The sequence below is a fragment of the Oncorhynchus mykiss genome, chromosome 2 (genome assembly GCF_057628025.1).
Source record: "Oncorhynchus mykiss isolate SJ-2025 chromosome 2, ASM5762802v1, whole genome shotgun sequence".
Taxonomy (NCBI): Eukaryota; Metazoa; Chordata; class Actinopteri; order Salmoniformes; family Salmonidae; genus Oncorhynchus; species Oncorhynchus mykiss.
The window spans coordinates 18715472-18731746 of NC_143023.1; the positions used below are offsets into that span (position 1 = coordinate 18715472).

At 43.2% G+C, this 16275-nt stretch overlaps 1 protein-coding gene across 1 annotated transcript; it reads right to left on the reverse strand.

Annotated features, from left to right (window-relative positions):
* Nucleotides 1-5381: 5381 nt before the first annotated feature.
* On the reverse strand, nt 5382-6121 carry LOC110537104 (uncharacterized). Its single transcript, XM_036934602.2, has one exon. It carries the CDS (start codon nt 6005-6007, stop codon nt 5579-5581), a length of 429 nt encoding a protein of 142 aa, XP_036790497.2. The 5' UTR covers nt 6008-6121; the 3' UTR covers nt 5382-5578.
* Nucleotides 6122-16275: the final 10154 nt, after the last annotated feature.

Here is a 16275-nt window from a genome sequence, read left to right on the forward strand (position 1 = left end):
TGTTAGGCAAATCATAGGCCTTTGCATGAACTATAGAAAATTAAACTAGTTTTGAGTATTGCTAGCAAGGGCGTGAAGAATGAATACAGTACATTCTCCAGCAGATGGAGGCAAACACACATTTCTCTTTGTCTCCTGTCAATCTATCTGTATGTATGTATGTATGTATGTATGTATGTATGTATGTATGTATGTATGTATGTACACTGATTGTACAAAACATTAGGAACACCTTCCTACTATTGAGTTGCACCCCCCTTTGCCCTAAGAACAGCCTCAATTCATTGGGGCATGGACTCTGAAGTGTTGAAAACATTCCACAGGGATGCTAGCCCATGTTGACTCCAATGCTTCCCACATTTGTGTTAAGTTGGCTGGATGTCCTTTGGGTGGTGGACCATTCTTGATACACACAGGAAACGGTTGAGCATTGCAATTCTTGACACACTCAAACCAGTGCGCGTGGCACCTACTACCATACCCCATTCAAAGGCACTTCAATCTTTTGTTTTGCCGGTCTACCCTCTGAATGGCACACATACACAATCCAATCAGCCTAGATGAAGGGGAGACAGGTTAAAGAAGGATTTTTAAGCCTTGAGGCAGCTGAGACATGAAGTGGATTTAACAGGTGACATCAATAAGGGGTTTTAGGTTTCACCTGGATTCACCTGGTCAGTCTATGTCATGAAAGAGCACAATCAGTGTTTTGTACACTCAGTGTATCTCTCTCTCTCTCTCTCTCTCTCTCTCTCTCTCTCTCTCTCTCTCTCACACACACACACTCACTCCTTTACTCCACCCTCCATCATAACCATAGGATGAAAGATCAAGTTATTTGAGAGGCTAGTTAAGGACTATATCATCTCCACCTTACCCGACACCCTAGACCCACTACAATTCGCATATGACCGAACAAATCCATGGACGACGCAATCACCATTGCACTGCACACTGCCCTATCCCAGGATATGTTGTTTCCAGTTTGCATAAAATCCAGTTCTTTATGGGCCGTCGAGGTATCGGCTTGAGGGGGGATGTACACAACTGTGACTATAACCGAGGAGAATTCTCTTGGGAGATAATACGGTCGGCATTTGATTGTGAGGTATTCTGGGTCGGGTGAACAAAAGGACTTGAGTTCCCATATGTTATCACAATCACACCATGGAGACGTTAATCATGAAACATACACCCTCGCCCTATTTCTTCCCGGATAGAAATAACCTCTCTCTCATTGTCAACAAAACAAAGGAGATGATCATGGACTTCAGGAAACAGCAGAGGGAGCACCCCCCTATCCACATCAACGTGACCTCAATGGAGAAGGTGGAAAGCTTCAAGTTCCTTGGAGTACACATCACTGACAAACTGAAATGGTCCACCGACACAGACAGCATGGTGAAGAATGGCAACTGCACCGCCCGAAACCACAGGGCTCTCCAGAGGGTGGTGGGGTCTGCCGAGCGCATCACCGGGGGCAAACTACCTGCCCTCCAGGATACCTACAGCACCCGATGTCACAGGAAGGCAAAAAAATATCAAGGGCAACAACCACCCAAGCCACTGCCTGTTCACCCCGCTATTATCCAGAAGGCGAAGTCAGTACAGGTGCATCAAAGCTGGGACCGAGAGACTGAAAAACAGCTTCTATCTCAAGGTCATCAGACTGTTAAATAGTCATCACTAGCACATTAGAGGCTGCTGCCCTATATACATAGACTTGAAATCACTTGCCACTTAAATAAATGGCACACTAGTCACTTTAATAATAATAATAATAATAAATGGCACACTAGTCACTTTCATATTTTGCATTACTCATCTCATATGTATATGCTATATTCTATTCTACTGTATCTTAGTCGATGCTGCTCTGACATTGCTTGTCCATATATTTATATATTCTTAATTCCATTCCTTTACATAGATTTGTCTGTATTGGGTATATGTTGTGAAATTGTTAGATATTGTTAGATATTAGTGCACTGTCGGAGCTAGAAACACAAGCATTTTGCTACACCCTCAATAACATCTGCTAAACACGTCTATGTGACCAATAAAATTTGATTTCCCACCAGGACAAGAGAAATACCTATGTAAGAATGCTGTTCATCGACTACAGCTCAAACTTCAACACCATAGTATCCTCCAAGCTCATCACTAAGCTCAGGGCCCTGGGTCTGAACCTCGCCCTGTACAACTGGGTCCTGGACTTCCTGATGGGCCGACCCCAATTAGTGAAGGTAGGCAACTACACCTCTGACACACTGATCCTCAACACAGTGGGCCTACAGGGGTGTGTGCTCAGCCCGCTCCTGTACTCCCTGTTCACCCATGACTGCTTGGCCACGCATGTCTCCAACTCAATCATCAAGTTTTCTGATGACACCACAGTGGTAGGCCTGACTACCAACCACGGTGAGACAGCCTACAGGGAGGACGTGAGAGCCCTGGCGGAGTTATGCCAGGAAAATAACCTCAACGTCAACAAAACGAAGGAGCTGATCGTGGACTACAGGAGACAGCAGCGAGAGCACGCCCCCATTCACATCGGCAGGTCCTCAGTAGAGAGGGTCAAACGTTCCTCTTCGTGCACATCATAGACAACCTGAAATGGTCCCTTCAGACAGACAGTGTGATGAAGAAGGTGCAACCAACCTCAGGAGGCTGAAGAAGTTTGTATTGGCCTATTAGACCCTCACAAACTACAGATGCACCATTGAGAGCATGCTGTCGGACTGTATCACTGCCTGGTACGGCAATTGCACCGTCCACAAAGATGGGACCGAGAGACTGAGAAACTGCTTCTATCTCCAGGGCATCAGACTGTTAAAAAGTCACCACTAGCCGGCCTCCGCCAAGCACCCTGCCCTGAACGTTATTCACTGCTCTAGCCGGTTATCACCCGGTACTCTACCCTGCACCTTAGAGACTGCTGCCCTATGTACATAGAGTAATTGGACACTAGTCACTTTAATAAGGTTAACATACTCTTTTACCCACTTTATATATACAGTACCAGTCAAAAGTTTGGACACACCTAGTCATTCAAGGATTTTTCTTTATTTTTACTATTTTCTACATTCTAGAATAATAGTGAAGACATCCAAACTATGAAATAACACATATGGACTATACAAGTGTTCAACAAATTTAAATATATTTTATATTTCAGATTTATCAAAGGTGCCACCCTTTGCCTTGATTACAGCTTTGCACACTATTGGCATTTTCTCAACCAGCTTGATGAAGTACACACCTGGAATGCATTTCAATTAACAGGTGTGCATTGTTACAAGTTCATTTGTGGAGTATCTTTCCTTCTTAATGTGTTTGAGCCAATCAGTTGCGTTGTGACAAGGTAGGGGTGATATACAGAAGATAGCCCTATTTGGTAAAAGACCAAGTCCATATCAAGGCAAGCGCAGCTCAAATAAGCAAAGAGAAATGGCAGTCCATCATTACTTTTAGGACAAAGAACATTTCAAGAACTTTGAACGTTTTTTCAAGTGCAGTTGCAAAAACCATCAAGCGCTATGATGAAAGTGGTTCTCATGAGGACTACCACAGGAAAGGAAGACACAGAGTCTGCTGCAAATAATAAGTTCATTAGAGTTACCAGACTCAGAAATTGCAGCCCAAATAAATGCTTCACAGAGTTCAAGTAACAGACACATCTCAACATCTGTAACAGACACATCAACACTGTTCAGAGGAAACGGTGTGAATCAGGCCTTCATGGTCAAATTGCTGCAAATAAACCACTAGTAAAGGACACCAATAATAAGAAGAGACTTGCTTGGGCAAGAAATACTAGCAATGGACTTTAGACCGGTGGAAATGTGAGATTTTTGGTTCCAACCGCTGTGTCATTGTGAGACGCAGAGTAGGTGAACAGATGATCTCTGCATGTGTGGTTCCCACCGTGAAGCATGGAGGAGGAGGTGTGATGGTGTTGGGGTGCTTTGCTGGTGACAGTGTCTGTGATTTATTTAGAATTCAAGGCACACTTAACCAGCACGGCTACCACAGCGTTCTGCAGCGATACGCCATCCCATCTGGTTTGCGCTTAGTGGGACTATAATTTGTTTTTCAGCAGGACAATGGCCCAACACACCTCCAGGCTGTGTAAGGGCTATCTGACCAAGAAGGAGAGTGATGGAGTGTTGCATCAGATGACCTGGCCTCCACAATCACCCAACCACATCCTAATTGAGACTGTTTGGGATGAGTTGGCCTTCAGAGTAAAGGAAAAGCAGCTAACAAGTGCTCAGAATATGTGGGAACTCCATCAAGACTGTTGGAAAAGCATTCCAGGTGAACCTGGTTGAGAGAATACCAATAGTGTGCAAAGCTGTCATCAAGGCAAAGGATGGCAACTTTGAAGAATCTGAAATATAAAATATATTTTGATTTGTTTAACACTTGTTATTTTACTACATGAGTCCATATGTGTTATTTCATAGTTGTGATGTCTTCACAATTATTATACAAATGTAGAAAATAGTAAACATAAAGAAAAACTCTGGAATGAGTAGGTGTGTACAAACTTTTGACTGGAACTGTATATACTGTATTCTAATCATGTACAGTATATATATTTTTGTTCTGGATTATTATTGCTAGGTATTACTACACTGTTGGAATTAGAAACACAAGCATTTCACTGCACCTGCGATTACATCTGCAAATCTGTGTATGTGACCAATAAACTTTGATTTGATTTGATAATGTCACGCCCTGACCTTAGAGATCCTTATTATTCTCTATGTTTGGTTAGGTCAGGATGTGACTCAGGTGGGAAAATCTATGTTTTTTATTTCTTTGTGTTTTTGGCTGAGTATGGTTCCCAATCAGAGGCAGCTGTCTATTGTTGTCTCTGATTGGGGATCATATTTAGGTTGTCATTTTCCTTTTGGGTTTTGTGGGATCTTGTTTTCTGTATAGTTTATTTTGCCTTACAGAACTGTGCGCTTTCATTTTTGTCATTGTTATTTTCTTTTTGGTGTCATCAATAAAAAGAACGATGTACGCCTACCACGCTGCACCTTGGTCCGGTCATTCCACAAACGAGAGCTGTAACAGATAATGGAAATGTTATGCAATGTTTTACAAATGGTGGGCCTGTCTGACTAAATAGTGAAGAGTGACGTGCACTGACCATGTGAAAAGTAATCTTCTAAACTACTTGCATCACATAGAAAATGGTGTTTTGTTTTCCACAGGAAACCGCTCATCGTCACACTTTCCTGTTGCATTCCACCCAGATTGAAGAGGGAGATTGAGGAGGGAAAAGAGAGAGAGAGAGAGAGAGATAAAGGTCTGTTTATGTGACACCAGAACAAGAGGGGAAATAATTGGCATTTACACATGGAGCCAGAGATGGTCAAATATTTTATCTTAAAGTTACTCATCCAAAGTACATTTTTATGGTGTGAAACAAATTCATAACATTCATATAAAACATAACTGTTCTTCCACTAATACTAAAGTGTGACAGTGTGCAACACAGCCAGACCACTATGTGCAATAATCACAACTTGAAAACGTTTTTCTCTCATCCCCTCTTTTTTTTTTACACAGTCACAGTTTTTTTAACACTCCTCCCTCTCTCCCCTATGAGCACCACCTTCCCATCCTCCCTCTCCTCCCTCGTTATCTCTCTCCTCCCCTTCGTCAGGAAGCGAAAGCCCACCACACTGCCCACCACCCCAAAACTGATAGCCAGAACCACCAATCCCAGCCCCAGGAGGTGCGAGGTCTGACCCCCGACCTGCACTGATTGGTCCCAGATACCCAGGGCAACCACGCTTAGGCCAATTAGAGTGCCCCAAACACCAAAGGCTAGCATGCAAGAGCCACAGGACAGTTCAGCGCCCCCGGTTATCACAGTGATGCCTGCCACAGAGACAACCCCTCCTGGTAGGGTCACCATCTCTGATTTGGAGTCATAGGTCACAGCGGTGGTGGCACCTGGGAGAGCGGAGGGATCCAGGGTCTCCATCTTTGTTGTTATCTTTTAGATGTTTCTTTCGTACTCCTTTAGTAGCTTCTGTAAATATCTCTGTTACTCCTTTTGTATGTTTCTCTTTGCTTTGTCGCTCTCTTGGCTTTGTGTCCTGTTACCAGTCTTGTGTCCAGTCCTGTGCCACAAAGTAGTCAGTTAAAGCACATGGATGGAGGTGTTCATCTCGTCTGCAGTTTTTCCTATTGAATGATATGATCGTGCTGCAATATAATGAAATTGATCAGTGACAACAACCAGTAACAAACCAAGATATTACATAGACAAGATCACTCTTGTCTATGTAATGTGAGGATTCTTTCTTTATTGCTTCAGGATATCTTCATATAGACGTATTTGTCTTTACAGTGTTTAAATCAGGCTATAGAAGTCCCTAATCAATATTACATGACTCTAGAGCTTTAACTCAAGCATTAAATAAAGAGAGAGAAAAAACACTGCTTTTAAAGAGAAAGAAAACTATTTCATTTGAGTGAAAATAAATACTCACCTCAGTGGCTTCCTATCATTATTGGACCAAAGAGCACATTGGTTGATGTGTAAAATGTTGGTCTGTGGACGTCCTTTACATTCATGAAAATCATTCGATTACTGAAGAGCCCAAATGTATGGGTTTTGTCATCTTCAGTAAAGGCCAAACTGTGTTGACTTTCTCTGTGGGGAGATTCTCAAGAAATGGGAGCAGACGACTCATTGCTTGTCACCTTTATCATGTGACGCCTACAAAGGCGGAGGCGGACACAGTTGTTATGATTGTTGTTATCATTTGTTTGTTTCTGCTGTTCTCTGTATTCAGTAGGAAGGTCTCGTCTGTCATTAAGCCTCATTATGACCCATTAACTGGTATTTATCTAGGACCCCTTCCTTTTTCTCTCCCTCGTTCCCTCGCTCTCTCTCTCTCTCTGAAGGTTTGGGTTGGGTCCCACCAAGGCATTGTTTGGGTAGACCTAGAGTTTGTTTTTTCTAGTTCTTAAAAGGTTTCCCTCTCCTTGTTTCCAATATCACTTCCTCTCTTTAAGTGCCCTTTCTGCACTATTCTACTGCAAAGAAATCACATTAGCAACGGTGAATTTGAGTGTGTTCATAAAAAGCTTCAGAACGTCTTTTTCCACCCCTGTGCTCATATATTTAGGTTTATAGCTGGTTATTTTGACCCTGAGGAAATAAGACTTTCTAAGTACAGTAGTACTGTTTTTAACTGTATGGAAGTTGCTTTTCAGTGTACTGCTTCTTGCGGTTTGCTACAGTCAGGAAAAATACATCAACAACCTGAATGTTGTTATCCATAAGGTACTGGGAGGTAATTTACCAATGCAGACCTGTGGAGGACACAGATGGAGAGGTCACGGAGGTTCAGCCGTATTACCTATATGTGTCAGTAAGAACCCAGGATGATCCTCTTCCCAGGCCACAGAATGAGGCTCCCGTCTGTCTGAAAGCCAGAAGACATCCCTACCACAGACAGACAGACGTTAACTGCTTGTGTAACGCAGGGGTTTCCTGGCATGGTAGCTAATACGACTGTTTACGAACAAACTCTGACATTCCCAGAAATGTGCCACTGTTGATCTGAAGCCATGAAGCACATATAATAATGCCATGTTTCCACCTGAGATTTCCCTCAGTGTTTAACCCAAAGGGCTCAGACTTGTATGATTCTATCTCCACGGACCGGCACCTGTGTCTCACTGGGCCATGGCATTGACGGTCCTGCTCTGACTTGGGGCCAAGGCCTGGCCACTGATACTTTTCAGCCTTTGTTTACATAACAATGGCTGCTGTTAACATGGGTTAACACCTTTCTATGGTTAACACGTTCTCACAAAGCAACTGTCTTGATGACCCAGAGGTTGTTGATTCTGCTCTTTACTAGTCGTTGATAGTCTACTCCTGCCTTTTCACCCCAAGTCTTTAGTGTCACACTCCTGATGGAAACAAAATAACACTACAGCCTACATTAACTTAAACACATGATGGCACACTCATGCTGGGTAAGTCTGAGGAGGAAATTCAGCATTAGAGCTGTTACTGTAAAAAATCAATTCTGTAACCGTTAGTTTCAGCAGATGCCTTTACTATCACAAAAAGGGGTTATGTCCAGTTCAGGAATCTAACACTGGGCCTGTGGGTATGTCCAGTTCAGGAATCTAACACTGGGCCTGTGGGTATGTCCAGTTCAGGAATCTAACACTGGGCCTGTGGGTATGTCAAGGTCAGGAATCCTACAAGGTCAGGAATCTAACACTGGGCCTGTGGGTATGTCCAGTTTAGGAATCTAACACTGGGCCTGTGGGTATGTCCAGTTCAGGAATCTAACACTGGGCCTGTGGGTATGTCCAGTTCAGGAATCTAACACTGGGCCTGTGGGTATGTCCAGTTCAGGAATCTAACACTGGGCCTGTGGGTATGTCCAGTTCAGGAATCTAACACTGGGCCTGTGGGTATGTCAAGGTCAGGAATCTAACACTGGGCCTGTGGGTATGTCAAGGTCAGGAATCCTACAAGGTCAGGAATCTAACACTGGGCCTGTGGGTATGTCCAGTTTAGGAATCTAACACTGGGCCTGTGGGTATGTCCAGTTCAGGAATCTAACACTGGGCCTGTGGGTATGTCCAGTTCAGGAATCTAACACTGGGCCTGTGGGTATGTCCAGTTCAGGAATCTAACACTGGGCCTGTGGGTATGTCCAGGTTAGGATCTAACACTGGGCCTGTGGGTATGTTCAGGTTAGGATCTAACACTGGGCCTGTGGGTATGTCCAGTTCAGGAATCTAACACTGAGCCTGTGGGTATGTCCAGTTCAGGAATCTAACACGGGGCCTGTGGGTGTGTCCAGGTCAGGAATCTAACACTGGGCCTGTGGGTATGTCCAGGTCAGGAATCTAACACTGGGCCTGTGGGTATGTCAAGGTCAGGAATCTAACGCTGGGCCTGTGGGTATGTCCAGGTCAGGAATCTAACACTGGGCCTGTGGGTATGTCAAGGTCAGGAATCTAACACTGGGCCTGTGGGTATGTCCAGGTCAGGAATCTAACACTGGGCCTGTGGGCAACTTCTATCTGGAGCTCAGAGAATACAGGGCAAAGGCCAGGGATTGTTTTTGTTAGGGGGGAGGGGTAGTAATTCTCTGAGTGATGGGGGTGATGGTAATTGGCTCAGACTGGAGCAGGGCGGGGCAGGGGTAATCCAATAAACAAGCTCACTGGGTATATTTATAGGGAAGAGAAAATCCTCTTTTGACAGAGTTAGATAGGAACAGATAAGAATCAGATGTAAGGGTTAATTAGGACAGGAGAAAGAGGGATGGTTATAGATGGCCTACAGTAAAGGCATAGGAGGAACAAACACTGTCAACTCACACTTCCACATCCAAAATAACAAAAGTTTTCTCCGTTATACTGTTATTTTACCAACCTTTGTGATTATTGAAGCAATTCGGGATCGTCCCAACCCAAATATGTAAAAAGGTTGTTGTACGAATGCATTTTATGTCCTTGTGACATTGTGTGTACTGGTACTCAATTTAAACATTTGGGTTACATAATGCTGTAACTAAACTAAACCATGGTAAAAATAGTATTGTGTTTTCATTCAATTAAATTAATAGTTTTCTCTGAAATTCCCAATTTTGGCATGTCCCAAGTCAATTAACCCCAACATTTCCCCAAGTTTTCACCATCATTGTAAAGTCCTGGTTATTTTGAGTTTTTGACAAAGTAATTTCTGCAGATTATTATTTATGTCAACGGGTGTATAAGAGGCGAAGTCAGGTGCAGGAGAGTAGAGTGATGTAAACAGGCTCACTTTTATTTTAGTCCCAAAAACGAGAGCACTACATAAATCAAACACGCTCAAAACACGGAACATAACAAAAATAAAGCTCGTAATAAAACACCACAATAACATGAAACAATCACACACAAAACATGATGGGAAACAGAGGGTTAAATACAAGTAGATTGATTGGGGAAATGAAAACCAGGTGTGTATGGTAACAAGACAAGACAAATGGATATATGAAAAATGGAGCGGCGATGGCTAGAAAGCCGGTGATGTCGACCGCCGAACGAACAAGGAGAGGAGCCCACTTCGGCGGAAGTCGTGACAATTTATTTAATGTGATTCGTGAGTAACACTTGTTTTAATATGGTGAAACTATTCATTTTTTTATTAAAATAAACATGAGCATGATACAGTCAAATCATTGTGTAAAAGTAGGTGAGCTGGTTCTTCTGTTTGGCCATTTTCTGGTGTTGTGGTGGGAAACTGAGAGAGTCGAGCATAACACGTCATAACATGTCAAATCAAATCAAATGTATTTATATAGCCCTTCGTACATCAGCTGATATCTCAAAGTGCTGTACAGAAACCCAGCCTAAAACCCCAAACAGCAAGCAATGCAGGTGTAGAAGCACGGTGGCTAGGAAAAACTCCCTAGAAAGGCCAAAACCTAGGAAGAAACCTAGAGAGGAACCAGGCTATGTGGGGTGGCCAGTCCTCTTCTGGCTGTGCCGGGTGGAGATTATAACAGAACATGGCCAAGATGTTCAAATGTTCATAAATGACCAGCATGGTCCAATAATAATAATAATAATAAGGCAGAACAGTTGAAACTGGAGCAGAAGCACGGCCAGGTGGACTGGGGACAGCAAGGAGTCATCATGTCAGGTAGTCCTGAGGCATGATCCTAGGGCTCAGGTCCTCCGAGAGAGAAAGAAAGAGAGAAAGAGAGAATTAGAGAGAGCACACTTAAATTCACACAGGACACCGAATAGGACAGGGGAAGTACTCCAGATATAACAAACTGACCCTAGCCCCCCGACACATAAACTACTGCAGCATAAATACTGGAGGCTGAGACAGGAGGGGTCAGGAGACACTGTGGCCCCATCTGAGGATACCCCCGGACAGGGCCAAACAGGAAGGATATAACCCCACCCACTTTGCCAAAGCACAGCCCCCACACCACTAGAGGGATATCTTTAACCACCAACTTACCATCCTGAGACAAGGCTGAGTATAGCCCACAAAGATCTCCGTCACGGCACAGCCCAAGGGGGGGGGTCACCCAGACAGGATGATCACATCAGTGACTCAACCCACTCAGGTGACGCACCCCTCCCAGGGACGGTATGAGAGAGCCCCAGTAAGCCAGTGACTCAGCCCCTGTAATAGGGTTAGAGGCAGAGAATCCCAGTGGAAAGAGGGGAACCGGCCAGGCAGAGACAGCAAGGGCGCTTCGTTGCTCCAGAGCCTTTCTGTTCACCTTCCCACTCCTGGGCCAGACTACACTCAATCATTTGACCCACTGATGAGATGAGTCTTCAGTAAAGACTGTCAACCCTCTTACCCATAGATAAGCTAGATTTTTGGGGGGGGGAAGCTTGCAATCAATTGCCCCTTACTATTGAAAGGGTTAAACCTATATATGGTGTTCCAATGGTGAAGTTGCATGGAATATGGTTAGAAGGAGCATGGTGTTTGCATGGTGTTTGCAACGCTGCAGTTGGACTTGTGTTGTTACCTATTCGTCACATAGTGGCTGTGTGAGTTCATTGTAAGTCATTTTTGGACAATTCCTTACCTTATTACTTATAGTACAGGCACAAATAAATGTGTGAGGAGGAAAGGGGGTAGGAAAAGGACAAACTACACTACCACAAGTAAAATAGAGACTTAGAGACGGAGATGGGGGTCCAGGTGGGTAGGAGTTAGTAAAGAGGGATACATGTTCCTATCACAGACAAAACAAAGACAGACAGAGTGGGGAAAGAGACAGTAATGGCTCATTTCCAACAAGAATTTGCCCCAGTGTTTTCCCAAAAGGATCAGACTTTTCTGTTTCCACTTACGCAGGCCGTCACCCGTGTCTCACTGGGCCATGGCTCCAGCGGACTTGCTCTAATTTGGAGGCAAGGCCCTGGGTACTTTAGACCTGGTGCATTTACATAACCATGGCTAACTGTGAACTGTAATACCTTCTCACAAGCAACAGTCTTGAATAATGCAGAGGTTGTTAATTATAGTCTTAGGTGTCACACTCCTGAGTGGTATACTACGAAACAAGCTAGACCTAGGGTTTTCTAAAGCTAGCCAGTCTCAGTTAGCTTCACGTTCCAGCTCAGGCTTTATCCGTACTACGACGGTGAATATGTCTTGTCCCCCTGCCGCTGACTTTAGCCACAGCCTGCTGAAATCTAAGTTCAGGCTACGGTGTGAAATAGGAGTGTTGAAGTGACGTCTTTATTTGATCGTTAATGCCGTCTTTGGTGTGCTTATCAATGCACAATAACCTTTTTTCCCCACTCCTAGCGATTAAATAATTGTATTGTCATACAAAAGCTTTACTGTGCATGAAGTTTCAAATGCATTCTCTCATTATTAAATGTGTAATTTGATAGGTATTCTAACATTACACATTTTTTTGCACAAATTTTCTTTGATTAAATATTTTATAGCTCCGTCATCTTCCTCAAATGAAGGGGGGAGGATGACGCAATCTTTGAGAGAGGGAGGGAACCTGATTTAATTGCTCCTCATCTCGCAGCTCAGACACATCATTCAGAAGAAATGGAGTTAACCTGTCCCTGAGCAGGTTCGTTTTGAAGGATTTGTTGCCATAGAAATGTAACTGGCTAAAAGGTCAGCCATGTTCGTGGTACCGGTTATCCCGAGTTGAACTCAGAGATGACCAAAGTTACCTCGATAACTCCTCAAACCTGATTTGTAGTATAGGACTCTGATGGAAACACAACAACACTAGAGCTGACATTAACATGAAACACTGATGGTCCACTGGTGTGAGGGCAAGTCTAAATGGAAAAGCACCATACGGGACTTACAGGGCGTTACAGCAATACTTCTGTCAAAACAAACACTTAAAGAAGGGAAGGACATGTTAAGGGATTTACAGTAGCAGTCACAAGTTTGGACACACCTACTCATTCCAGGGTTTTTCTTAATTGTACTATTTTCTACATAGTAGAATAATAGTGAAGACATCAGAAACTATGAAATAACACATAGGAAATAATGTAGTAACCAAAAAAAGTGTTAAACAAAATAAAATATATTTTATATTTGAGATTATTCAAAGTTGCCACCTTTTGCCTTGATGACAGCTTGCACACTCTTGGCATTCCCTCAACCAGCCTCAACCAGCTTCATGAAGTAGTCACCTGGAATGCATGTCAATGAACATGTTGAAAGTTTGTGGAATTTCTTTCCTCCTTAATGCGTTGGAGCTAATCAGTTGTGTTGTGAAAAGGTAGGGGTTGTATACAGAAGATAAAAGACCAAGTCCAAATTATGGCAAGAACAGCTCAAATAAGCAAAGAGAAATGACAGTCCATCATTACTTTAAGAAATGAAAGTCAGTCAATCCGGAAAATTTCAAGTGCAGTCGAAAAAAACAGCAAACTCTATGATGAAACTGGCTCTCATGAGGACGCCACAGGAAAGGAAGACCCAGAGTTACCTCTGCTGCAGAGGATAAGTTCATTAGATTTACCAGCCTCAGAAATTACAGCCCAAATAAATGCTTCACAGAATTCAAGTAACAGATACATCTCAACATCAACTGTTCAGAGGAGACTGCGTGAATCAGGCCTTCATGGTCAAATTGCTGCAAAGAAACCACTACTAATGGACATTAGACCGATAAATCTGTCCTTTGGTTTGATGAGTCCAAATTTGTGATTTTTGGTTCCAACCGCCGTGTCTTTGTGAACGGATGATCTCCGCATGTGTGGTTCCCACTGTTAAGCAGGGAGGAGGAGGTGCTATGGTGTGGGGGTGCTTTGCTGGTGACACTGTCTGTGATTTATTTAGAATTCAAGGGATACTTAACCAGCATGGCTACCACAGCATTCTTCAGCGATACGCCTTCGCATCTGATTTGCGCTTAGTGGGACTATCATTTGTTTTTCAACAGGACAATGACCCAACAAATCAAATCAAATCAAATGTTATTTGTCACATACACATGGTTAGCAGATGTTAATGCGAGTGTAGCGAAATGCTTGTGCTTCTAGTTCCGACAATGCAGTAATAACCAACAAGTAATCTAACTAACAATTCCAAAACTACTGTATTGTACGTGTACATATGAGATGAGTATGTAAACAAAGTGGCATAGTTAAAGTGGCTAGTGATACATGTATTACATAAGGATACAGTCGATGGTATAGAGTACAGTATATACGTATGCATATGAGATGAATAATGTAGGGTAAGTAACATTATATAAGGTAGCATTGTTTAAAGTGGCTAGTGATATATTTACATCATTTCCCATCAATTCCCATTATTAAAGTGGCTGGAGTTGAGTCAGTGTCAGTGTGTTGGCACCTCCAAGCTGTGTAAGGGCTATCTGACCAAGAAGGAGAATGATGGAGTGTTTCGTCAGATGACCTAGCCTCCACAATCACCCGACCTCAACCCAATTGAGATGGTTTGGGATGAGTTGGACCGCAAAGTGTAGGAATAGCAGCCAACAAGTGCTCAGCATCTGTGGGAACTCCTTCAAGACTGTTGGAAAAGCATTTCAGATGAAGCTGGTTGAGAGAATGCAAAGCGTGGGTACTTTGAAGAATCTAAAATATATAATATATTTGGATTTGCCCAACACTTTTTTGGTTACTACATGATTCCATATGTGTTATTTCATAGTTTTGATGTCTTCACTATTATTCTACAATGTAGGAAATTGTAGAAATAAAGAAAAACCCTTGAATGAGTAGTGGTGTCCAAACCTTTGACTGGTACTGTATGTTTACACTTAGTGTAGAGACAAAACAAAGGCATGATGAGAGACAAGCCAGAGAGAGGATAAACATCTAGGAGCCGAGCTTCCTGGAAAAGCATGTGCAGGATGGAGAGAAAGAGACAAGGTGGGGGAGACAGAGAGGAGACAAAAAAGGGAAGGGGACAAAGTGGATGTGACAGAATGGGGACAGAAGGAGACAAGGTGGAGGAGAGGAATGAGAGAAGGGGTACAGAGGGGAAGGATGGGGGGACAGAATAAAACAAGTGAAGGGGACAGGAGCAGGGAGGAGATGGATAGGATGGAGTAGCAGAGAATGAAAGGACCAGATGTAAAGGAGGAAAGAGGACAGAGACAGAGGGGTGAAGGAGGGAAAGGGACATGGATGTGAAGGAGAAAAGGGGACAGTGACAGAGAGGTGAAGGAGGAAAGAGGACAGAGAGAGGGGTGAAGGAGGAAAGAGGACAGAGAGAGGGGTGAAGGAGGAAAGAGGACAGAGAGAGGGGTGAAGGAGGAAAGAGGACAGAGAGAGGGGTGAAGGAGGAAAGGGACAGAGATGAGGTGAAGAAGGGAAGGAGGCAGAGAGGTGAAGGAAGGAAGTGGCCAGCGGCAGCTGAACTTCCTATAAAAGGCCTGTACAGATGGCTGTTTTAGAATTAGGAGGACCTGCTCAGCTAAACCCATTTAAGGGTCTTTACTAGAACATACAGACCCGAAACCTTAATCAACTACCACTTACTTTAATTGTCTTAAAATAGAGAATAGTAATTTACTAGTAATTTACTAGTGTGACCAAACCACTCATTGTTACAACTAACAATCTTATACTGTAACGATCTTCATCTTCATGGGATGAGGAGTAGGAAGGATCGGACCAAAACGCAGCGTGGTAAGTGTCTATGATTATTTATTATACCGGAACACGAAAATACAAAATAACAAAGTGAATGTAAGAAATGAAACAGTCCTGAAAGGTCAAAACAGGAAACAGGAAACAACTACCCACAAACACCAGGTGGGAAAAGGCTACCTAAGTATGGTTCTCAATCAGAGACAACGATAGACAGCTGTCTCTGATTGGGAACCATACCAGGCCAAACACATAGAACAGAAAACATAGAAACACAACATAGAATGCCCACCCCAACTCACGCCCCGACCAAACCAAAATAGAGACATAAAAAGGAACTAAGGTCAGGGCGTGACATATACAGTGTCTGTACTATGATCCAATGTTTCTCCTGGCTAGGTCATGTGGTAATAACCAAGCAAAGACAAATTCTCACTTGAAGTCTCGTACCTAACTTGTACTTTCAAGTAAATCCTGCATTGATTTTTATTAGGTTTGAGTTACGTACACGTATCTAAAGTTAGGATTAGGCTCTTATTGAGAAATTACATCTCTAATGATAACAGGGCCTTGGCCGACACACAGACCAACAAGAATAGAGATGGTTTGGCAAAAGAGAATATGGAAACTAAA

Coding starts and splice junctions, on each gene's coding strand:
- LOC110537104 (XM_036934602.2), bottom strand. CDS start 6,007: ATGGAGACCCTGGATCCCTCCGCTCTCCCAGGTGCCACCACCGCTGTG.